At 42.0% G+C, this 26,858-nt stretch overlaps 1 protein-coding gene across 8 annotated transcripts in view; it reads right to left on the bottom strand.

Moving 5' to 3' along the window:
• LOC131443170 (neurexin-3b) overlaps nucleotides 1–26,858 on the bottom strand; it is a 267,752-nt gene that overhangs the window by 65,879 nt on the left and 175,015 nt on the right. For all 8 annotated transcript variants that reach the window (XR_009233577.1, XM_058612579.1, XM_058612578.1 and 5 more), the window contains one exon: nucleotides 8,985–9,166. Coding sequence is in view for 7 of the 8 variants with exons in the window: in XM_058612579.1 (XP_058468562.1) it covers nucleotides 8,985–9,166 (182 nt within the window). In the remaining variant the exon portion in view is untranslated. The remainder of the gene's footprint in view (nucleotides 1–8,984; nucleotides 9,167–26,858) is intronic.

Raw genomic sequence — 26,858 nt, forward strand, 5'->3', positions numbered from 1 at the left:
TGCTGAGGAGACGACCCTTCATAATGTCACCTCTGCTTGTTTGATTTTTAAATAGCTTGCTGCCGTTTTAGAATGAGAAGCCTGACATGTAACACAACAGGATGAGCGTCTATCTTGCCATGCCAGCTGCTCCTTATATGTCAGTTTGTCCCCGATATCCCACTGCATCACAAAGTGATATTGCGAGATATTTTCTCCAGATAGAGAAAATGTCACCAAGAAAGTATCCAGAAAATGCGTCACGGTTAAGTGATATATATATTTCAACATTTCTCTCAGTACCTATTCAACAACTGACTTTTATATCAATGGACCTCTGGTGCCATAAAGGCTCAAAAATGTTAGAGGCCAGTTTAAATACAAACGTTCCGTCAAACTGTGGCAATTATCAATGATTGATGGAAATATATGTGACGCCCCTCAATCCTCTAATGCAAATGCAGTATTTCTCCTGTAGTTATTCGTTTTTTTGTTCATTATATGAGTAACAGAATACATCATTTCAGAGAAGATACACGTTCTGTTTACAACTCTGAATAAACCTTGACCTCAACACAGGGCTTAAGGAGAGTTTGACTTTTTTTTCCCATTTTGCAGCTGAATTCTGATGAACTGACCGACGGGGGTCACCGACTTTCAATTAAGCCTCGAGTATAAAGTACTGTGCACTGTGGAAGTACAGAGGAGAAAAGGGAAGAATAGAGGGTTAAAAAGGAGTGAGAGATAAGAGGGAGAGAGCAGGTTGTGGGGGTGGGTGGTGTTAGTGGTGTCAACGTGAGACAGAACAGGCAACACATAATTTGGAATTCACAGCCAATGTGCTTGTGTGCTGAGACCTATGTGAGCCAAGTTTGTCTCTGATCCTGCTCTGAATTCACAAATACCCGCATCTCTCCATCTCCCTACCTTCCTCTTATTCTTTTTTTTTTCCCCCCCCTCCTCTTTTTCATTCAGCCTCTTGTATTTATTCTACTTTTGGATGTACACAATGCTCTATGCCGCGTCTCTTTCATCTTCTCCCTCTGTCTCTTCATCACTCGGAAAATGGGATCCGTGTCCTTTTCGCGAGGCTGTGAAAACACGAGCATCCCCCTCGGGGAGGGGCTGTCAGAGAGCAAAGAGGGGAGAAGGAGGCGCACTGTTTGTTTCCCATTGAATTTTTCATCCTAATCCATGAAATATACATCGCTGAGGCCAGGGCTAAGGCCAGGGACCACATGGGCACATTGTAATAATGTTACTCTGTTTGTCCAGCTTGAGCAGTTATTACTTGTTGCTACTCCCTGGCAACAGGATTGAGAAGATGATCGGATGTGTGCGTGTATATATATGAGTGTGTCAGAGGGCCTGCTACATGATCCCCACATTCCGCGACACCCCTCCACCGAGATGCCTTGGGTTGACATGACTGACAGGCAGATGTCCCCGTAGAGGCCCCGTATCATGTATATTGAAGTGTCAGTGCCAGTGTACCATGGTGTGAGATTGTTGAATGAGCCTGTGAAAATGTGTGTGTGAATGTGTGTTTGTATACATACATACATATGTGTATATATGTGTATATATATATATATATATATATATGTATATATATATATATACATATATATATATATATATATGTATATATATATATATATACATATATATATACACATACAGTATATATGTACATGACTGTAGCGCAGAGTGAGAAAACAAGTCAGAGTGAGTGGGTGTGTACGAGTCCCACACGAGTCCGTGTTCTTGTGGTACATGTGTTTGTGTGTATCCATGTGTGTGCTTATTAGACACAAGAAGGCTTTTGGTGTAATGTGCATTTAAGTGTGTCTGTGTCCGTGTTTCCCATCAGTGCGAAAGGTGCCTGCTGAGGTTTTCCATAATTAATAACGGCACACACCCAGCTCTCAACCTCTGCCTTGATTATCCTCTGTCATTTCACATATGGCAGTGACATTACAAAACCAGAGGCGTGAATAATAAGTTAAAATCAACACTTGAACTGTTGTGGGTTTGTTTTTTTTCCTGTAACATTCAATATCCTTTGGCTATAAAGTGACAGTTCATTAATTTTTACTCTAAATCTTCAATTTTAACCCAGGGTTAGTTCCATGATCATGCATTGTTTTTGAAACAAATCCTAAAACTCTGACAAAATGAGTGAGCTTGTTAGTAATAATACTCATTAAAACTATACGTTTTTTTTAAGAATGTCTTGTTCTATAAAAAAACAAGTCAAACTTCAACATGTCTCCTGCTAATCCCAGGTTCACAGCATTTGTTTATGGATGAAAAATTACATTCATTTTGTTCTTCCAGCTGTGCCAGCAACCCTAATAAAAAAAAAAAGATACTAGAAAAAGGTAATAAAAGATCACGAATGAATGAATTTTGTTTGTAATTTTAGTAAAAAAACAACAACATTATCATAAATTAAGGCACGTCCTGCACTATTAGCCTGTCCTTTGGCCATGTCTTGTTGAAAGACAATAAGTCTTTGGATATTTTTCTTTATTTAATTTCCTGTTTAAAACAGACATAAATATAGTATGTCAGATGTGATTGGGTTTGCGTCAACGGGGGATTCAGTGTTTCTGTAATCTGTTGCATTCATTCATTCATTTCAACCACTGCTTTTAGTGCCTCATCCAGGACACATGTACCTCCTTAATCTCTTTTTTTTTTTAATCAACATTTTACAAACTAATGCTGCGAACGGTCAGATCTCTTCTGTGTGAGACCTGTTACAATGGCTCGTGTAGCTCATTGTGACAAATCAAAGAGATAAGATTTGACCATTTCAGTATAGGGAAAAGCACAGGTTTAAATTCAAGAAAGTGAGTGCAGTGATAAGAGGCTGCTACTTAGTATTGGCTGATAACTTGAGAGGTAATGGAATCAGCAAAAGGTTGGATCTGTGCACTCATTGGATATCTGGCACTTGCATTGTCTGCTGTGCGACGTGTGCATAATTCAAATGTGGGGGAACTGGAACAGGAACTTTGCAAACGCAGAGTTGCTGGTTGGGAGCAGGAGTGTCAAACAGCACATTAGTTTGCCCTGAGGGTCCACTACCATACCACATTTATCCAATTATGGTTCATTTTAACATGTACCTGTAAAACAGTCTCTCATGCCGAACGCAAAACCTTAACAACACAAATAAAAACAAACATGCGTCCGCCAGCTTTGAAAGCAAATGCTCACTGCAGCGTGTAACACTTTACCTTCCGCACACATGTGCACACACCATCTGGTACCTAGAATAGCATCTGAGCTCAGGCCACTGTGAAGAGTCAACCCGAGAATGATCCGGTATTACATACGTTTTCACCTCGTGTGAAAAGGTTCATTTGTTTGCAGTCTGTTGTGTCATCTGAGAAATCGAAATCATAAAGCAGCGGAGACTCTCGGAGAAAACATATGCATCATCAAATTCACAGTAATGCAGACTCCATGTATTGCACGTGGCTAGTTGTGAAAACATATTCCCCCAGCTTTTTATTTCCACGGGGAGAATCTAATGTGGGCAAGTAAGGAAATACAAAGTCAAATAAGAAGCTGTAATGTTATCAGAGGCCATGAGCCATAACCATGATAATATCTAGCTTTCCCTGCCGAGGTGCCGGGTAACTTGATAGAAGCAATACTTTGCCGGCCATATATGCGCTCATGCACACAGGTGCACATCAAGCATCTTATATTAGGTCTGTCAGAGGGAGAGGGAGTCGGAAACAGTGGGGAACAGACACAGTTAGCCATAAATACATTGACACAAAAGATGGAAGGATGGTGAGGGACAGAGAGAGAGTGAAGACGTGACTGAATAATACATGTGTACTGCATTAATACATTAAATATACATGCACCCGTGTAGGTATAACTGTTATGTATGTACGGGTGATGGAAAAAGGATACAGCATATATGCAATTCAACATTTATCATCTACAGGCACTTAATTCCACACCTTACGTCCGAATGTCTACATTAGGGTTTTCAATTATCCGCCGGCTGCCTCTTTCCTCCTGTGAGTATCAGGATGAAGAGGAATCCGAAGTGGGTAATGGAAGTACATGTGCCGTCGCCGCATTTCGAAACCGTAAGCCCGGTTGGCCGTGGATGCATGTTTTGAAAGGAAGTGCTAAGAATCTAAATGACTTCCAGTGTTGGAGGTCGCGGCGTGAAAACGTGTTTTGTGCATGTGCCGGGGCGAGACGCCATATCTGGATGATCTATCCATCCTGCCAGGAGAAGTTTTATGAAGACTGTTAATATTACATCTGAGAAGTGCGTTTTTATTTCCATATAAACCTCAAGTGCAAACGGTAAAAAAATGTGACCACTCCGGTGGTTTATGAGAAATATTTAAAGCCTTTGAACATCTCCCTAAATAACTTCAATTTAAAATCAAAAAATCCAGGTTGCAACACAAATGTTCAAAGCAACAACAAGGGTTTACCTTTCCAACAAAAGCAGCTCGGATTCCAGACATGATGAATTGGTAATTTTCAATTTATCATCTCTACCCCTATTCTGGTTATTGGAGTTTTTTTCATTGTTGTGATGATGTATGAAGTGCAGCATATTTTGAGTTACAAAGAATGTGTTGCACCACTTGCAGAGTCTTTATCTTGTCAGGTGTTTTTGCTGTGATTCTTTCCCCGCCGCCCTAATTGGAAACCAAACGAGCTGCCAGACACACAACTTGATGGAGCGTTTGCAATCTCTGTTTTGCCTGATTTCCAACTTGTCACCTTCGACGTCTCCAAAAAAAAAAGGTGAGTTTTTTCGAAGCTGACGGGGGGGAGCCACGGTGAACTGTGATAGACCTCATTCACACTCTGCGCTGGAGTGTTCAAACAATGCAGAGGGGGAGAAGATGGAGTCTGGTGGCTGATGCACGTACTGTGTTACAGTGACGTGATTGTGATCGAGCACAGCTCAGCACTCGTGTCGCACTTCTTGCATCTCTCTCTCATCTCCTTCATCTGAAGAGCAGTCAGACTCGTATGTTCGGTTTACATACACAGTGATGTATACATCTTAACCTTCAGATTTTCCCAGGTGTTTTTTTTTTTTTTACAAAACAGACGATCCTGCTTTTCCCTTTGGCAGGTTTGAAACTGCTGTTATTGAAATTGTACCATCATGTATCCTTAACTGTGTTGCCATCCAACTATATCCATGTGATTTTATTTTTTTAAATGATATGCAAGAACTGTTCCCCTAGGTACTCTATATGGTAGTCAGCTTCGGGTCACCATAGTAACCATTCTCGCTCTCTTTGGGCTACAGCATCACGTAGGACGCAGTTGCCCTATAACGCATACATCAAATTTGATGTAAACTGACAGCATTCTCACAATATTCTAATTTCAAATGCGTCATTAATATGTGGACGGACACATAAGACACAGCAGATACGATGCAGTCAGAATACAATTGTGAAGTAATTCTCTCTCACTGTGTGCATATTTGTGCATTAAATCTCGGGTAATCTTCACCTGCAGTCAACTACTCTTCCTGGCGAGAGGCTGGATGAGTCACGATCGGCACATTTAGCCCTCGGCTTAGACGTTTGCCGTCATGGATTTAAGCTTGCACACACAAACACACAAACACACACGACTTCTAATCACTGCAGTGCTGCCAGAAGCCCCTCTTTTGACTCATCCTTCAGTAAAATGTCACCTGTGACTCAAACTTCTTTGGTATTTGTTTTCCATACAGCGCTAGGTTCACATCTTTGCATTAGATTGCGCTCGCCATGCCGCCGACTAACACAAATTTGCCCCTCAGTTTTCAAACCGAGCATGCAGTTGTTCTTAGCAGTTAAAAGGTAAACACCACAATCAGCATTTTAATTCAGGATTGCCTAACAAGCCGTAAGCTAATCACAGCGAGGAAGGAGAGCAGATAATGAAGAATGCAAAAGAGGGAAACCAAGGAGGGAGCTGGTGATTAGGTTTTGCCTCTGTCTGCATATCAGAGTGTAAAAACTGCAGAGGTGATTTCCCTTTCTGTTGACTCTTCCACCTCATATATTCAGCTGCTTACGACATCATTGCGTGCTGATTGTCAAGTAGTGACCTAATAACTGCAAAAGGCCAAGGCAATGGCCCAGAGCCTGATGAGACCTTTGGTTAGACAATCGACACATACAATGCCTTTAACCTTTTCGTCCGGATTCATCACTTGGTGTTAAAAATTGACAGCCAAGCGCTGGCATCTATCATTAGCATTTAGTATCTAATGACATTTCAGTGACGTCTGGAATCTCTTCTCATTCAACAGACACACATTTACACTTGCAAAGGCAACTAACTAACTAACTAACTAACTATTTCCCTGTGGCAGAAACATATGTCCCTTTTTCTAATTTTCTCTACCACAATGTATTTTTGGGAAAAACAGCAGCCTCAGGATGCCGTGACTTTTGGAGTGTTTTACTTTTAAAGGCTATAATTATTGTTAATGATAAAGGAAACACACTGTTTCTGTCTGTACACCCTTGGCTGTCGGTAAGTCATTTAAAACGCAACAAATTAGCAGTGGGATATAAACCATAGAGCAAAGAATAAAAATGTTATACGAAAGAAAAAAAGAAAGAAAAACACCCACACACACACTCACTGTTCGATACACGCTGCTTCCCAGAATAAACTGGCAAATCTTCCACTTGCTTTAGACTATTAATACATTCATTAGCACCATGAGGCTTGAGGAATGAAGACATTCACCACCCAAGACTCACAGCTAAAATTACAAGAGATACCATGCTTGGCGAGCTTTGCTGTGATATGTAAAAAGCGGCATTAAACATGCATCCCTTCCTCACTCTTTTACAGGTTTCTGCAATTACTCAGTCGGTTGGTACCACGCAGAGAGGCTTTCCCCCCTACACCGCTGGCTACTGTACATCTTAATCATTTCTTTCTATCAATGCCTTTGCACTTCCTCTTCCTCTGACAAACCCACACGCGTTCACTTCACATCTCTCTGTAATGTAAAGGCAGCGCAGAAAGCTGTTGGCCCTCATCTTTGCGGAGCAGATGGCCGCATTCCTGCACCACATGGTCTGCACTCTGGAGATGAAGGGAGCTCTTTAAGAAGAAAAAGACTTTCAATCTGCTTTCGCAACTGTAGCTCCTCCTCCTCATCATCAGATCTTTTTTTTTTATTATTTTGGCACATGGCGTCGGCAGCCTCGCTCTCTCCCGCCATCGCCACCACCACCACGTTGACGCACGCCTCCCCCGCAGTGACTTGACGCCCTACATTCATCCAGCTGCGCTTGATGATAATGTAAATACTTAATGCTTATGTAAACGGGTCAAACCCAAGGTCGCACAAGTGAGATTATTAAGATGCTGCTTGGATACACAGTCAACTGGCCAAGAATTCAACCCCCCCCCCCCCCCCTGTTTTCTATCATTTCCCTCCCAACATGTGGGGACACACTGCATATGTATGGAGAGACACATTCAATTATTCATACAGGGAGTCAGTTTGGATGTGTTTGGGAGTCTGGAAGAAGATGGCCAGCAGGGACGAGGGAGTATAAGGAAATCAGTTTTCTCCTATTCTGAATAGATCTGCACCATTTGTATATTTTAGTTTAAGGCATTCGGTAGATTTGGTTTGAAGACCACAACTGACAACAACCTTAAAAAGTGAAATGTGGCAGAGTTTGTGACATCTAATGGCGAGACCACAGGCTGCGACGGAGGACGGAAGAACCATGGTGGCCTTTGCATATCAGAAAGATCATTCTACTTCATTTGTGTCATAAATTTCCTCTTTAAAATGCAAAAAACATTCCATTTGGGATAATCTCAAAAAACTCGGCAGCGCAGGATGGCAGCCTCTTTAAAGCCCATGTCAAGTACATAAAGGCTTATTTTTTCGGTTACAAAAAGCAAACGATATTTATCGTAAAGCAATACTAATCTCATACAAACATACTTGTGGTAAATATGTTTAATTTCTGCTAATAAACCTAAATGTCACACTGTCACCTTTGGTCGTCATCCTGTGTGTGTGTGTGTGTGTGTGAGATTGTGGTTGTAAAGCTTGAAACACAATCTAATGTGACGCTTTTCCAGCATGACTCAGCACAGCAAAGCACGGCTCAGCTCCTCTCGGCTTGATATCATCTTCCATTAGTACCTCCTCAATGTGGGCGGAGTCAACTGCCATGCTGTCGTTTCATACGCGACACACACAAACTAGACACTTGTAAAGCAGTTATTATCGGTGAACTGAATCATTAGACTCAGCTCATTTTAAAATGATTGTTCTTTTTAACTGATCTACAGTTTGGCATTGTTCGGTTGGATTCAGACGCCGTGCTCATGACTCTTCCAGTGCCGACTCTCTGCCAATCAGTGGCCGACAGTCTGTCGACGTCACAGCTAGTATTAGCTCGACTCGCTTGGAACTAAAAAAACACCAGTTACCAGGTACTTTCCCTCATGGAGCAAAGCAAATAAAACGAGTCGAGTCAAGCCGTGCCAAGTCGAGTCGTGCTGGAACTGTGTAGTGGAAAAGTGCCAATAGACAGCAAGAACAAAGTTTTAACAGAAGCGAACATATGCAAACTTTTTTAACCTTAAAATAGCAGCATATGGAGAATCTTTAACTCCCTCTCTGCACCTAAACTCCTCTCCTTGCACAATGTAAATTTGATGAGTGGGTAGGAACATGGTGAGAAGTGTGTGAATTAATGAGTCACCAACTCAAACTGCCAGAATCAAGCCCAGCAACTTCAAGAGTATAAATCAACTGATCTGGCCAAAAACAACAACTAAACTTTGTTTTTAACAATCTGCTTCGGGCATGGTGTGTTTGCAAAAGCGACAGCATGTCCAGCCAACGGCACATACTGTTGCTTTACAAGAATGTGGAAATATCCAATACATGAGGGACTTTAGAATGAGTGAGCCAATCTGAAGAGAAAGCGGCCATTGCTACGGCGACTTACAATGTGGAGCATGATGAAGTCACCCAGACGTGGAGCGCTGTCGATGCGGACAAGGATGCCGTCCTTGATGGTAGTGCTGAAGCCCACTGCCAGCCGGTCCGTCCGCGTGCTCGGCCGCTCGTTGTTGGGCCACGTGTACGTGATCAGTCCTCCTCCTTTACCGAAGATGTAGGTGGTGCCAGCTGTGGAAACACAAAGATTTAAAAAAAAAAAAATTGATTTCTTGTTTGAATAATAGAAGCAGATAGAAAGAGGTAAGGTTAAATTCAATTTTGTCATATACAAATGTAGTCCAACTAGACACTGGGGAGCACAGTGTTGTCACTTTTCTGACAAAAACTGGATCCAAAGCACATTTATTAGGTGTGAGGAATATTGTCCCTCACATATATATACCTTGCCAATGCTCCACTGTAATTGTGTTGAGTTCTATTTTAGGTTTTTAATGGTATTCAGCCACCACCATCTTTTGGGTAAAAGTCAGTGCCTCCCCTGGCGCCATCTATGACTTATCCAGCTCTTAAATATAGCCCCTTTCCAGGGAATAACAGCCAGTATGAGCAGAACCGGATAAGTCTCCCAATCCTCATGTATTATATATGAGACCTGCAACCAAAGAACAAAGGCTGGCACAAGAAAGGAGAGAAGGGGGAGCAAGAAAAAAAAAAAATCGAAGAACTTTCGTCAGGTTTAATTTGACAAATGCAGTGAAGGGAAAAAAATGGCTTCATGTGGCACCAGTGGGGAAATATTTCACTGGAATTAAAACTGTATTACATAACCCACTATCCAGATTTGTGTCAGATTAGAAGGTCTGATTGGATCAGGTTTGGCTCTCAGCCACAGAATAAATGGACGTTGTTTGTGAATATATTTTTCCCACCATCACATGGAGTTGTGAAATCTATTCAATTCCAACTTCTTAATGTTCCCCAAGGTGTGTCAGACATGAAACACAGAATCCTTGAGCTGCTTAGCCATCTCATCCACATTTAGGCAAAGATAATCAAGAGATCAAAGGCATTAGACCTACAACAGAGAGACGAGTGGGTGAATCAATACGGGGAGACGAAAACAGACTCCTTTGGACTAAGGATAGTGAAAAGAATTTGGCTCTCCTCAGTGGCTGACAGTAGATTGCTAATGAAGTCTCTGAGTTCTTGCAATTTAGTTTATTTCTTTCTGCTTCATTCAGCCCCTGCATCCTTCCCTGCCACATTTCCCACTCACTTCTTCTTAAAGTCACCTGAACATCTGTTTGGCCTTGTGATAGGTGCCCAGCTGTCTCAATGTTTCCCTATGAAGAGGCCAACAATCTGCTCTGTGGTTCCTAAAACCCTGGGGACTGCAAGAACATATGGAAGCGAGAGAGAGGGAGAGAGGGAGAGGGAGTAAGGCAGCAGGAGAGACTTTATCGACCAGTGTGTCTCTATTTGCCTTAAAGCTCTCAAATTGGTCTGCATTTCACACCCCTCAGGTGTCAGCATTTCACACCATCATCAGCTTGTTTATTATACATACAAATATCCAAGCAAGTGAACCATCCCAGGCCTTGAATGTGATGACTTAAACAAACTAGCTGCCTCAAATGAATGCCCTTAAACTTGGATGACTGGCAACCACCTTCATTTAAATGCAGATAGCACTCTGATAATCCCTGTTGGTGGATGCTCACGTCAGCCGCCTCGTACACTCATGCTTCTTCCACTTGAGGAGCATCACAAAATTAAGTATTATTGTGACTGAGATGGAAAATGATCATCCGTGCTTTCATCTATTCCCTTTTAATTTATCATAAAGGTCATTTCACCCTTTTCGACGAAACCACTATTAACTGCAATCCTTCCATCCGCAATGCAGCTGCTTGGTTTTTAACTATGAATAATAAGAGATCCCACATCCGTTCTGACCTTCTTACATTGGCTACCTGTCTTTGTAGTTTCATTCAGTAGCGTAACATGACATTAGAACAAATATTGTGTTAAAAATGCTTTAAAAAAAAGGGCTTTTGAAACATGCAAATGGTTAGTAAATACAGATTCCCAAGGTCGGACTAACTAATGTGTCTAATGTGATTGAGAGTTGAATTACTACTGCATTTTCATTTTCAGTCAGACCCAAGCTGGTCTCTGCACATGCTCCACAGTTGCTACTTGTGAATAGTAGAAGAAACCATTACACAGAAGAAGACAACAGTGAGAAAAACATGGTGTAATTAAGGCTGATACATTTTTTTAACTGAATAGGAGAGTTTATTATGCTCTGCCTGCTTAAATCATTGAATAATTCAAAGTTTAATGACTCAGGAAGACAATGGACTTTCTAACGACGAGCCAGCAGCTAAACCGGAAACTAACTTGCTGAAAGGGTGCATATTGGTACCTAGTGTAGTGGAGGTGGACACACCGCATTCAATAAATCGATTACACGCCATAGAGCTTGTATGCAAGGACGGGACAAGGACAGTTCACCAATTAAACATTGTAGAGGGATAGTAGTCGTGAGCAAGGAAATGTCTTTCCCTTGGAAACAAACAATCTTGATTGTTCTCAATGACACTGCGACAACTCATGACGATGTTCAGATCGTGTGTCACCTGCTTCAAATAGCTTCTTCCTCAATGGAATATTGTCTGTCTGAAAAACCCTGATGCCACAGCAGTAGAGAGCAGCCTGCAGCCGAGTTGAACCGGATCTGGTTCGACTGACTCATTGCCTAAAAATTCCTTCATGCCAAAAGAGTTCAGGCAAACTTGGGATCACCTTCCCCAGCAAACGAGCAACATTCTCCCATCTCATCTAACACACACACACCCTTTTTTTTTTCTGCAGGGGATGACGATGATGAGCAGCAAAGACACAGCCACCCTGGGGAGCCAATTATCACATTGAGGAGATTTGCTTAGTGTTTCAAGGAGGCAGTGTTCACAATGAAACACACACACACACACACACACACAGGAAGCCACACACACACACAGCAACTGCGACTGACACTAAAACACACACGTATAAAAACAAGCCGTCATTGTCAAATATAAAAAAGTCTACAAACACGTGTGCATACACACAAACACTCACAGGCTGATGGCTTCTCACACGCAATCACACAAGTGGGTGATTAACTGCACCAGTGCAGAGAAGAGAAAGAACCCGAGATTGCCGAAATGTAGCACATTTCCCTGCTGGGCCCAGACTGCACTGGCTGTATTTTCACACACAGAGGAAGTCCACGGCTCACCAAGTCATGCATTGTGCAAAACTAGTATGTGGCATAACAACTGATGCTAAATCAAAGATTTCAACAACTTCACCTCAGAGTGAGAAGGCCTCCTCATTCCGGCGTCCTTGTTAGCGCCGTAACTGCAACTTTGCAAGGAGACTAATTACATAAAAGTGAGAGTAAGCAATGGCATATTTTAACATGTTAAGCATATTGTAGCATGCATAATCCCAATTACTTCAACGAGCACCTCCTTGGGCCTTCACCTAGCCACAAAATATTTGGTAATAATAGTTTTTTTTTTACCTATTATTTTAAATGAGCTACGCTGAAAGCAGAAAGCCAAAATGGAAAAAAAAGAAAAAAACAAAACCACTTTATTTAAATTCAATAAACCAACATGGACTGTACCTATTATTTTATAGTTTTTGAGCAGTGCATAGTGTAGTGTACATTAGCACAAATACCTCACATTAGTACTTCAGCAAAAAAAAGCTTTTAAAATGTGCATCTAATTAAAAGTGCAACAAAAGAAGAACGCCATTGTCTGCAAAATAACTTGGTCCATTAGTTGACAAACCTATTATCTTATCTAAAAGGGATCGCGGAAACAGTGTACCGCAGCGATGGGATTGTACACCTTTCCTTTTGATTTGCTTGGTAACAGAGCTTGATTTGCTTGGTAACAAAGCAATAAAAGAGTGTGATCCAGCAAAACACATTAAAGCACAAAGGTAAAAGCAGTGCAATTAGTCCCTCGATTCATGGAAAATGGCTATGAAAGTCCTCTTCAAAGTTTGGTCTGCTTTGTAGTCACCCGCATGTCCCCTTCTTTTCTCTCTTTTGTAATTACTGCAGACATTTCCTCTGTTTCCACGGCCATTCGTGTCATTCTTTGAAAGTTAGGCACTCAGACTTTAGTGGCATTGTTGCTCGCGAGTTTGAAGTGTTATGCCAGTGGACAGCAGAAATGATGTGTTCAACAAACACACAAACACACAAACACACAAACACACACAGCTTTCACAGCGATAAGGACCTGGTGAAAAGCCAACTGCAGGGAAAACATCATCAAAGAAATCAAATCAACAAACAGATCACTGCTCAAGATGTTATTTTGGGAGATCAGAGGGGACTTTCATCTCCATTTCTGAATAATGTACTGCCATCGTGGCCAGTGGGTATTGGAGAAAGGCCATTTGAAATCGTATTGTAGCATATGGGTGCTTATTGATTTGTAAAGGGAAATGATGAGAGATAAGGAAGAAAGAACAATAATAAACAACCCTGATTTTCTTTGTATTCTTTACGAGTTGAAGGCACATTATGTAGAAAATGTATTAAAATGACCATGATATTCACAATTTAAAGTTTTAGTTTGTAGAGACGACATTTTGGTCTCTAGTGCCACAAACTGCCGTCCCCCCAAAATCCAGCTTGTAACACTTTGACTGGATTGCCAGAAAAGTTAGTCAAACAAACTGATCTGGAGCTATGGCTTGAACATGCCAAATGTTACTGAACTTAAAAGGCCCCGTTACCCTGCTCAAAAATGTCTTGACCAGAGAAGAAGACAAACAAGGATTTGCAGTGGAGATGTAGTTGATACATGAAACCGCTGAAACCAGATTGTGAATAACAAAAGCCAGGTTCAGCCAATGTTAGATACCCCTCTCTCCCTCTTATACTATATTGCCGCCTCATCACGTGATCATTTTTCCACTGCTGTGACTCTGCTGCTGCTGCTGCAGATGAAAGACTAGGTCAAAGCCTTGGCCTCTATTTCGAAGAGGTCCCCTGAGGCGTGGGAGAGCAGACAGAAGGTCAGGACACCTGTCTGCAGGACAGAAGTATGTCCTGTCCTTCAGGCCCCCTCATGACATTACCCAACTAGCGAAACACAAGAGGGGCAAAGAAAAAAAAAGAAGAGGAGGACACAGTATTTTTTACAATCAGGAAAAATAATGGAAAGTCACTAGTTTCAATGTGCCTAACCAGCAGGGTAAAATATGGATGGATCAAATGTTGCCCTTCAACCTACTGCTAAAATTCAGACAGTAGAGAGAAGTAAAACCTTGTACTTCTGTGCCGTCTCCTCCCTCTCTATCTTCTACATGCACATAGCATGCCATGCCGGGCAACAATGCTATCTATAAAGGAGCAAAAAAGAACAGAGCAGCTGCCATGGTGCACATCTGTCATAACTGGGTAATTGGTTGTATTCAGGCTTCACACACCATGCTGTGATAAAACCCTGTGTTTAGAGGCAGCCGGTAGAAGACCTTCAGTAAAAGACTGGTACTTTCTGTCTGACTGCAACAGCTGCAGGGAGGCGGCGGTCAAGAGTATGACTATGTTCATGTTTGTGTACGTGTGTGTGTGTGTGTGTGCTCCATTCCAGTCACCAAGAAAGACAGTGCGGCATAATGGGAAAATCCCATGTTAAAAAACGCACAGTAAACTTTAACTCTGTGTAAGTTCACACACACAGACACACACCGCACAAACACAAATGAGTCTGAACTTCTGTGCATACGTCTACAACCACACAAAAATACGCTCTCTTCTTGTGTGTGTGTGTGTGTTTGTGTCTTTTTCTTTGTGTGTGTGGGTTGTTTCTGTGCTTTTATGTCTTTCCCCTTGTTATCTCTTGGGCTTTCTGCAGCTCTGGCACCCCGGGGGATGGAAAAAGAAGACAAACATGGTTTGATGTGGTCGAATTTTCAGCCATCGGAGAATGAGGAAAAGAAAGGAGAAGCGTTTTGAAAGTAAGATGCAAAATGTAATTGCCTTCTCAATCACATTCAAAAGAACTCCATCAGAGTGCTTTCCCCTGCTGTGCTTCATACACGGGAAATTATTAGGCTTGCTGTCCTTCACACAACTACAATAAAGAATCATTGGCAGAGGAATCGAATTGCGAGATACTGAGCTGTGTAATCACCGGGATTTATCTCCATTTTACAACCTCTTATCATTTCATAATTCATGTTTCCAACTGTTGCCTCTCCCCTCTGGGATAGAGTGAGCGACGAGACTGATGATTGAACGCTCCCTCACCTCTTCTCGCACTCCTTTTCTCTGGTCTCAAACTGTGGCCAGAAGCAGGTATAAACCACACGGCTAATGTTTTTTGTTTTGTTTTGTTTTGTTTTTTAAAGGAAAATCCACTGAAATCGCTGCATCTTCCCTCATTGTCACCACACATGGACGCCAAGTGTTCCATCTTTCATCAGCGACACTAAACAAAATGCAGAACATGATTGATGAAAGGCGGTGTGTTGTGAAGAATAGCTTTGTAGAGAAAACAGCCAGCCTTGGATGATTTACACTGTCTCTCTCTCTCTCTGGTATTATAAGTGCGGAGCATTACTACACTACATGGATTTACACACAAGAGAGAAAAGTGGACGGCTGGTTTGTTTGCGAAGACTGGACAGTTATTTTAAATCCACATGATGATCAGACAGACAGTGAAATACACATTATGGTTTCTCACCAGGATTAGCAAAACTGCTATTTACAATAAGCATGTTTCCAGGCTAATTAAACATTATGTATGTTTTTGCATACCTTAACCCTTAAACCACGTTTATTTCAGGTGCATATGGGTATTTAGTAATATTATTTGTTGATGCAGTTCCGAATCTCAGTATTGAAATTATACATGTGATAAAAATCGCTGTACCGACCGCCTCTCTGGTCAAACATCAGCCACTGCATCCATTAGCTTTTCTTCATCCTCTCACTGGTAAAAGCTCCCATCACCCTCTTGTCTAATCAGCGTGAGGCTCATTGTCCCACACTCCTCGGCCTTTTATAAACATTGGGGGTGTCGCTTTGTTGCGTTTCAAGCTGGGTTTTTAAGCCAGAGCTCACTAGAAAAGAGAGTCCGAGACTCAGGCAGCAGCAGACGCTGCCTGAGCTGCAGAGTGGGATGAAAGCTGAGCTGCAGCTCCACTCGCTGGGATTGAGCGGTCAAATACTACAGTGGTTACATTTGTGCTGCAGCTGCACAACGGTGCAAGGATAAGCTCAGGCCTTTCTGCAGCAGCGACATTTACAGATGAGTGCCATTGGAATCAGTGGCTGACGCCACTGCACAAGAGGAGCAGGTGCTGTATGTGGAAGCAACCAACAACAACAGCGGCTTCCCTGCACAGGACTCAAAATAACAATGAGCCAAACTTTGAAATGTTCATCTTTTGAGAGGCTAGAACATCTGAGGGAAATACAGACACGTTCATATCTTCAATCATTCCAATCAGTGGGTTTTTTGAAAGCATTTAAAAAAAAAAAAAGTTTTAATCAATTACTGGACTGGCTCCAGATTACATTAGACTATAATCTCATACTGTCAAGCCAAGGTCCTGAAATAAGATGATCAGTACTTTTTTTTTTTAAACTCTTCCACAGATGAGATCGTAAAGCAATGGTGACCGTTAATTTTTAGTTATAGCACCTTGTCAGTGGAACAGCCTCATTCTCATTGTGAGATCAGCTGACTCCACTGCAGCTTTAAACACTCTGTTAACACTCTGTTTATATCAACTTCCATTTTTATTTTAAACTTAAATTTATTAAATGAAATTACATTTTAAATTAGATGATCACCTAAAGTGCCATTCACTCATACTAACAAACATGCATGCAGCACTTTTGTATACCACTTTTGTTGTAGTTATACGGTATAGCATGTGATTTTTCTACCTATACCATTTTGGATAGGCTTACCTTTTAATCTGGAAAGCACTATGTGCCCATGCTTGAAAAGTGCCGTATAAATAGAACTATTATTATTGCCCATCCAGAGGTTCTGTACATAGTGCAACATTGCATACCCACACAGGTGGTTTAATTCAGTGTGATTAATTAGACCTCCGCTCAGGTTGAAGCTGGTCAGGGTATGCAGGGAATTATGGGATATGAGGTCATCAAACTCCATGCTCTCATTGGAAAAGCAGAGTTGGCCACTAGACGCTATTTTCTAACCCACACTTGCAATAACAGTATCCTTGGTAATAACACAATGAACTTAAAGGAGTATTGTGATGTACGTCCTTCACAACTACTAACTCTTTAAATAAAATACATTGTTGTGGTCAACCAATCAAGTTTTTACCTAAATTGTGTGACAATACAGTACAATATTCCCATGAGGAACAGATTTATTCACTATCTGAATCATGTTGAAGGATTGATAAGATGTGAATAACAGTAGAGGAGTCGGATTAAGGAGGCAAAGATGTGAGTCTGCACGTCCTCTGCTTCTCGTCTTACTCAGAGCAACAAGAAAAGACTTTCGTAACATTGTTTTCTCACTCACGTCCTTGTCTGATACTGTTCAGGTCGCTACAGAAGAACGGAGGCTGACTCACAGACATCCATTAACAAAGCCGTCATTTAACACTGCAAAGGCTGGGGAACACACACACATGTGCACATGGATTCTTGCACAGCCCTTTTAGTGAGGTATTGTATTCCCTAGCCACTTACCTTCACCTTAAACATCACAACTAAATGCCAAATCCTAACCCTAAAACCAAGTCTTAACCTTAAAAAAGCGCTTTAACGTTGTGAGGACCAGACAAAATGTCCTCACAAGGTCAAAATAAAAATGTGTCCTCACAGCCTACTACACGCACACACACTCTTAAAACAGCAGAATGTGATCCATAACAACTCCCCCCCCTCATTACAGTGAATGTCGGATAGCCAGTCTTTCTCTCCTCCCCCTCCTGCTGCATTACTGGCACTCTCCTCTGGTGTAGCAGCAAGCGGACAGAGAGGAAGAGTTTTAAATGATTTTTTTCTCGCTTCTCTAGAGATGTCAGCTCCTATTCTCTCTTGTTAGAAAAGGGAGAGAGTGAGAAAAAAAGAGGGGAGGGTGTCTGAGGAGGATTTCAGAGGCCGGGGGAAAGGGAGGAGAGAGCGAGGGGCTTGCAGCTGAGATCTACGCAGCACTCTAGGCTACAAAGAAGACCTGTCTGCTGACTTTAATGCCGCACGCTGCCACCAGCAGAATTTTTTAGGAGGGAAGAGATGTTGCAGAGAGATGAAGGAAAAGGAGGAGTAAGGCATAGGTGAGGCACAGAAAGATGTTGGGTAAAAGACGAAGAGGCAGACAAATATGGGTAGCAAAGGTGGAGCAAATAATAACCAGCAAAACCAACCTGCATAGGTCTGTGAGTGTTTCTATGGCAAGAAATTAGCATTCTGCTGATGTTCACACTGCTTGCAACAAAATTAGGACACAAGTGTCTCCTTCCCATCATTCATAATGCATGACACACTGTGTGTGTGAGGCATATCACTTCTGACGCAGGCCACACCAAAGTCTGCGGAGGATTAGGTGAAGAAGATCTCCTAAAGAATAAGGGATTCCAAGATGGCTCAGAGTGGAAGCATCATTTATAATTGAATCTTCCCCAGAGGATAGTGCAGCCTGTCTGCCTTTGCCAGGGCTTCATGGAGAGCCCAGAACTCCTCTCTCCCAGTCTGTCTCCGTCTGCCTCCTCCTCCTCCTCCTCCTCCCCCCTGCGATAACTGAAAGGCTCTCATGCACAAATACAACACAGCAACCTCAGCCACTGATCTTATCCCAAAGCCTTTATGACTCAAACCCCAGTTGGACACATTTTCCCATTCTGAACTTTTTGCAAACTTTTTTTTTTTTGCATTTCAAAATAAAATGACCTTCGGCATTTACACTTTATCAGCAGTTTTTGAAAAGATGCCCTACACGCGTTTAGACCACTTTATTAGGTACACCGTTTCAACTCGCAAATACCTAAAGATCTAATCTGATGGCAGACGCTCAATGCAATTGTAGACATGTGACTGTGAATGTGGCAAAGTGGCTGGACTGAGTATATTAGAATTGAGATATGGAATGGACATCGCAAACCTTGAGGCACATGGGCAACAGCAGGGGAAGGTCAAGCAGGGTGCCACTACTGATGTTCTTTGACCTCATTGGCTGCCAATGACGTCTATAGATGTCAATTCAAATACAACCATTCACTGCCAATGACGTCTGATGAAAGGAGAGAGTCTGCTCATTCTTTTGGTAGTTTCGGTGTTTACATAGTCATAGAACACTGTTTTGTGGGTCTTGGACAATCAGTCAAAATGCTGTGTAACACTTGGCAGTTCTGTGCTGAAAATGGCTGGCAGCCAATGAGTTTAATAAAGTGGCCAGTAAGTTTAAAACCTTTGTTTGTAAGGACGCGGTCCACACAATACAGAGTATTCCTACATTATCCTGAGAAGTGAGATCATTAACTCAAATTCACAGATTAATGTTTCATCACATAATTTCACATTTTTAAAACGAAAAACTGGTGGACAGGAATGACAAACTGCAAATGGAACAGCCAGGCAGTCGTGCGATGGCCCTCAGGTCTGCTGTCAAGGTTCCCGATATGATATTTGTCTTTATCAAAACTGGACTTGTGTTCTGAAACTTACTGATAGAAGCACTGTGTGAAAACACGCTTTAGCTATTTTTCATACGATGTCAACAACACAGCAGCAAATGGATTGTGCTAGTTCGGGTTGTTTGCCTCAGACAAGTTGTGTAGAGAAGGTAATAATTCATGACTGATTGACTATCTGTCAAACTACCTGCCACCTTTGCTACGGCAAGAGAACCAGCTCTAGTGTTTGCTGGATGTATCTGGTGTTAATTCTGAGCACATGCCATCTTTACCCTCTGTCCACCTCCTCAGCTGCCTTTAACTGGAACTTTGAAGACGAGTGACGTGACAGTTAAGGCGGTACTTCTGCACAGTACCGCCTTAATTGTCTTTTTGCACATGTACAGTTGCAGTTCGCAGAAGCGGACAGCTACAAATTGTGTTGCAACCTGAAGGTGAGAGCAAGTCTTCCCTTTTCCACATCAGCCTTGTCAAATCCATTCAAACCCATTATTCTGACACGCAGGCTGTGCATTTCAGCTACAGGTGAATTGCACATATTGAACAACGTAGCGTGTATGCCTCAGATGGCCACCTGCCTATGAACAAAGTGGATTAGAGCGGTGGACAGACAGATACTAAGAAATGAGCAATCTGTATGAGTATGAGGCAGGGCTAATCTTCCCTTTTGATCTCGACAACATCAAATACAAAAGTACTTGCATGTCTCACAGGGGAAAACAAACAGCGTAATCAAACTGACAATAAAGATCTGTTTTTCACATAAAACAAAATCAAACAGTGAATAAAAACGCCTGATTTGTTGGCATTTTGTCTTCCTCGGCATTCCCTCTCATTGTGAATTTGATGATCGCCCCGCTGAAACACCGCTTCATTGGCTTCTATATACCACCTGTACCTGTGGTTGGCATAGCAACCCCTACATTCTAGCTGCCTCTGTCTGTGACATATCGAATATCACCTCCAGCCGCACCTACATCAAACACCTTTACATCACACTGATTATCTCACAAGCAGTGGCTCCACAGCGATGATGAACAAAAATACTTCATGTATTTTTGTTCATCATCGCTGTGCACCTCCCACAGTGCCTGCACACTTATGGTTGTGTATAAATCAAGCTTGTTCTCTGAAGTTTTTCTCACACACTTCCACAGAAACATTCGAGACAGCACCAACTGTGGCCCTGCTTTTGCCACAGAAACTTGAGAACATGCCATCAGTGGCAAGCTTGATGAAGTGATTGGTGTTGACAAGTAGCTCTTACTTCAGTCTGAAATGCTCTGCTACATGTAAGGTACAAGGGGTTCACATACCAGCACCAGTCATTACTTATTATTATACCTATTTTATGCTTTAGGTGCAGGTGAGAGTGTGTGCGTGCTTAAGACAAAAAGGAAGTGGACAAACTTCCAAACTGGGTGACGTGGCAGAATCATTTTGGCGATGCATTCTTCAAATGTATTGTGTTGAGATATGATTTTATTTGAATGTGTACAAACCTGAGCTCTGATATTGAAATGGCATTCTGTAGATGCGATTTTCCAATTCCATCCAGCACGTGGTTTGACTCCAGCCCTCTATTGTCTGCTTTCTAATTAATGCCCGCCCTCTCTTCAGTTCACCTCCACTCTCTCCTTTCTATTCTTTTCCTCCTGACTCATCTTCCTCCACCACTGACCAGCTCTCTTGAGCAAGTCTTACCATCAGTTCTATCTCCTGCTCCAAGGACGTTGAGTCCAAGAAAAACACACACCAGTGATTCATGCCATGGGAGGAAAATTTGGCGGCAATCCATCTCCTTTCAGCGATTAAGCAACAAAACCATGGAGAGTTCGGTCAGGCGCCACCTCCTCTGTTATCTGTTTCCAATCCTTTATCAAAAGGAGGAGAATAGGTTTGGGAGAGGAGGGCAGAGGGTGGAGACATATGCTTAAAAAGCCACTGACACACAGCCTTTCTGTGAAAAAAAAACAAGAGCAGTTGCAATCAATAAGAAGGGAGAGGAAGGCAAAGACATGGCACAAAGGGTTCTTCTTAAAAAGCTGTAATTAATAGAATCCTTAAGACGTTATGGATTGGCGATAGGCAGGAGGGTGTACTCCAGGCTCAGCAGGGACAAGACACAAGCGGGCATGACTTCAAGGATAGTGTGCACGTGTGAGTCTGAGAATATGAAGTGAGCTTGTGTGGAAGTGCATGTGGATGTGAACGCTGATCAGCAGCCAAGGCTTGGCTGCATTTGCCTAGGGTGAGGTTGAGAGGGCCTGTGGGAACTTTAGAGGGCAGTGGGATGGAACATGTTGGCCTCTTAGTGTGTCTTGGTGTCAGCCTAATTAAAGGGTGGGCCAAGAAGCTCTCCCTGTTATTATTGCTGCAGCTCTGTGTGAGTATGTGCTTGCATATTGAACATAGTGTGTTTTGTGGATGTTCAGGGGATTGAAAAACTGTGCATAAATCCTGGTGTGTTCCAAAATATTCTAAATATTCTTGTCTTGCTTGTGACCCCCCAATGGCATGTGTCAAATCTCTCATTAAGACACGCAGAAGTTATTAGGTTGTTATTTGAATGTGATCCTACCTTATTTATTTGTCAAAAACAGCTCAAAACTGATTAAATACATATCATGCCCTGAGGAAGGAGACGGTTGCCTGGAGCATTTTTTGACACAACAAAATGTATTAAGGGAATCAAGCCGGTTGTCTTCCTGAACATGTTGTATATTTGAAATATTACATTTTTGAAGCCAGGTCTACAAATGGTTATTTAGTCATCACACTTAGATCATGACCTCAAAGCTGAGAAAACGTCTCTATGTACAGTATCTCTGTGATCACAGTTGGAGAAAGAAGATGAGGAATTAAAGTTGAGCTAAGAAATTTGGCAGTTATTAATATTAACTTCAGTGGAGCATTTATGAGGTCAGGCACTGCTGTTGGTGAGAAGGCCTGGCTCTGTTCCGGTTTATCCCAAAAGTTCTTGATGGGGTTGAGATCAGGTCTCTGTGCTTTCATACCAAACTCGTCAAACCATGTCTCTATGGTCCTTCAAAAATGTTGGAATCGACAACGACCTTCTCCTCAAACTGTTGCTACAAATTTGGAAGCATAGCATTGTCCAACATGTCTTTGTATGTCCTCTAAGCATTCAGATTGCCCTTCACTGGAAATAAGGGGCCTAGCCCAAAGCCTGGGAAAACAGTCCCAATTCAATAATTAACAAGAGTTAACTTCCATACGTCCATATATATAGTGTTAATGTTCTTCTCTTTGTCTACACTGCTTCCTTCTCGCTCTTCTTCTACACTATTAATATACCTCAATACCACCCATACCAGTTGGCCCCAGTTGCTGCCTTTGAAGATGTACTTAGCTAAACTGACGAGAAATTTAAAGAGAGTGACAGTGGCTTTCAACAGCTCATGAAAGCCAAAGGAAAACCGCCACTCTGTTTGAGGCAAATGATGGGGGAATTGTGCAGTGGCATGGGTAGCGGGGACGGGGACTGTAGGCAAAACCTCTGTACAAAGCTGACTTCAATCCCTCAGCCCAGGCTTGCATACATCTTGGCTCATATGGCATGCATGAAAATGAGCAAATGCACAGGAAAGACAAAGAAAGCTTCAGCCAGCAGAACCCCTGAGCTACCTTTGACAAAACAGGAAGAAAAAATGCATCATTCAAATATATTTTGGCATTTCTTCTTTCAGCAGGTTTGTTTCCCCCCTCTCCTTGCCACGGGACAGTACATTGGCACAGCGCATGCATGGGTTATAGAAATTTCTTCCTCAGTCCAATGCCAAGCTGAGAGATTTATTTTTCTGCTCTGGGGAGTCCAGCACATTGAAAAATATTGCTACTCCTGTACCTATAGGCACACGATCAGTTTCTGTTAATAAGAAAAAAAACAAAATGCTCAGTGAAGAAAAAACTTGCAGTAGTCAGGCAAGGTGACAGGGTCCATTGTTTAGTCTAGACATGAGCTCTTGTTTCATCAAAGTGAAGACATCATTGTTGCCCTACTGCCTGAGCAAACAGGTGCCACAGTCACGCACGGCCTATCAGGATTGGACTTCATTTTATTGTGGCCTTGGACATGAATACTGATAGGGTTGTGTTTGATTGTGCCATGGGAGGCATAAATAGCAGCACAGGCTATGCAAGAGGAGCAATGACTATCTTTGAACTCCCATGCTCAAGGTTTATACATATGTATGTAGTACTTTTATGTATTTCATTTTACGCAGGAGACTGAGGACCCTTAACAGGAGGTTTGACATGACAAGAATAGTCACCTGTCTGGTGTTATGGAGTGTTCTATACTGGTCACCTTGAGGTAACGCATCAGGCTTGACTAGAATAATAATATATGGAAAAAGAACCCCAACCAAACCACTAAGGTAAAAAAACAAACAAAAAAAACCCCAGAAAAATACTACGCTGCAGTTCTTTTGAGATCATCAACTCAGAGCATTGTGTACCGACAAGATATTAAGAAATTATTTTTTCCTTCTACAGCTGTGCTGCCTGTATTCTTGTTCTCATTTCAAAATCACTTCACTTATCAGAGCTTTTCTTGTGCACAAGGTAGCTTCGCCTTCATCTCATCTTCACACTTGACCCTAAGCTTCCATCAAGGAGGCTGTAGATCCTCAGTGGGAGCTCTGACGCTGAGAGGTATGATGGACTAAGTGGCAGAAAAGCAGCCTGAGATGTGTAACGTGCACAGGGAAGGCACTGTGGTCAGGCCAATAGTAAAAAGGGCAGAGAGGTTATAAAGTGTCTAGTTTGTCATTTTAAATGTCCAGTGTGTAACATTCGGGGGGTTCATTTGCAGAAATTGTAAATATGTATACTACCCACAGAACAGATTTGGGGCTCGACAAGGTGCCATGTTCATCGTTACTTTAGAACTGATACAATGCAAATATTAATACATGGGATTTCATAGGGTAATTGGGATAAAAGACGTCCTAGAAGGCATATTTCTACCCTCACACAGCATATATACATCTACTCAACAAGCAAGCCTGACATCAAACATCGAAACAAAGTGGAAAACTTCAAAGCTTGGGGAGAACGTTTTGCTCTGTCAAATTTTACATTACCTTGATCGATTTAAACTTTTATTTTGTTCTATCAAATGCACCACAAGCACCCTGCCAGCAAGCATGATAGAAGTTATCCCGACTGATGGTATTTCTATCTAGACACAGAAGCACTGCCTGTTGTGAAAACGCGATGTATTGTGGAGATATGAGACAGGAGAGGCTTGTGTGAGCGCCTGCCAGTTTCTCAGCATTATGCATGTCTATGCATATACAGGTTTATTTGTGTGTGTATGTTTGGGTTTTTATGCACAGGTATGTGTTTGCATATGCAGCCTGCAAGCATCAATTTCATCTGGGGACAGACGTACTTATTCAGCTGGCTCTGGGTCCTTACAAACAGCCCTGGGCAAATATTTACACAACAGTACGCTGATTGTTTCACTAATGGTTGATACAAAATGCTGTATTGTGGCTAATGGGGTGAGATACATGGTTCTAGCATGGTAACTAAAGGTGGCGGGAGTGAGATAGGCATAGTGCTGGGGAAACAGACTGTCAATGTAGCCAACTGACAGGGAAAAAAACACAGAGAAATATGAATATATGGAGCCTCACATCCCATTACCCAAAGCAATATTCTCTCACACACAGGCCTCCCATGACTAAATGTCCTGCTAGTTCTGGCCAGCTGTTTCTGTAAAAATGGGTGAAGAGGAATTATTGCTCACAGGGAGTAACTTGCGCTGGCGCTATTGGTACGAAAAAAACAATTGAATGCTAAATATCCCCCATTTAATCCCATCAGGACCGCAGTTGTTTTGGCCTCCTCAGAATCTAGTAAAACATGTAGACCGACTTTGCAAAACCAAGTGGGAGAGATTAGACTAACAAACAAACTCCAAAGAAACATCTTTTCTCACTTTATCGGGTTGTTTTTAGCATCTTTGCACAGAAAGTGATGGTGATCAAAAAAATAAAAAAATAGTTCTCTTCCCTTCGAAATATGCTGATTGTGGTGTCAGATAGCAGAATAAATATGTGTTAAGAAAAATAAAGGAAAGTAAAGCAGAATGGCTCAAGCAGGAGGAGTTACACAGTAGTTCACTGGCCTTTGCTTAGTACTATGGGTCTTTCCTCATGATATGCTATCAGCGCTATCAGCTATATTTGGCTACAAAGTATTTCACTTATCAGAGAAGAAACCAAACAGCCTCTGGAGCACCTCTCTCACCAAACAAATTAGATATTTTAAGCACTAATCTGTTGCCCCCAAATCACTGCCTGGGTTTTAATTAAACAAATGCCATATTAGATTTCACTTAGGCTCCTTAAAATGCAACATTTAACCCATACTTGTACCACAGCACCACAGGGAGGCAATGCAATCCCCACCCCCAAAAGAATAATCTAATATTGAAAAATGACAAAAAAATTCTTCACAGTGTTGTAAGCCTTTTAAAGCGCTCTATTTAGAGGTTTCAAAGTGATGGGGCTGCTGCAGTTTGATGCAACTGGGCCTCTGTGCTAAGCCCGTATCGCAATCTCTGCACCAAAGAGCCTTAGTCAGTCACTACGTCCACTGCAGACCTCAAACAGCCCAAACGCCTCATCTTTGCTCTCCTTGGCTTCGATTAGTACCAGGATTATTCAGCCAGAACGCATCAACAACACTCATATTTCACTGTGAGATGGGGATAAATGAACCATTCTCATGGTCCCAATAAATCAATACAACATTACACTGATGCAAAAAGAGTTCCCGTGAGAAAGGTGACAAGCGGGCTATGACTGAGAATTCTTTGTCTATTTGTCTTATTCATCCATCTTGCTCTCACTGGGAGAAGAAGTATCTGACAGAGGACGGCACAGAATGAAGACATGAAAAGAGGAGAGAGATTTTCACTTAGGTCTTTGTTGAGACCATGCGATGGATCATTTCATCAGTGAATCATCCTAAGGACCAATTAAAACACTCAAGTGGTTGTTTGAGTGGTGAACAATGAATTTTGAAATTGGGAGAAAAAAGATCAGTAAGTACACCTCACAGGGAAGAAGGAAGGACCCACTAATGCACACTTGTGCGAGACTAAGAGAGCTTCATCTCCAAATATCCTGGCCAATGAGAGTTCAACTATGTACTCACTTACAGCCACTTACAGCAG

Source organism: Solea solea, chromosome 17 (assembly GCF_958295425.1).
Source record: "Solea solea chromosome 17, fSolSol10.1, whole genome shotgun sequence".
Classification (NCBI taxonomy): domain Eukaryota; kingdom Metazoa; phylum Chordata; class Actinopteri; order Pleuronectiformes; family Soleidae; genus Solea; species Solea solea.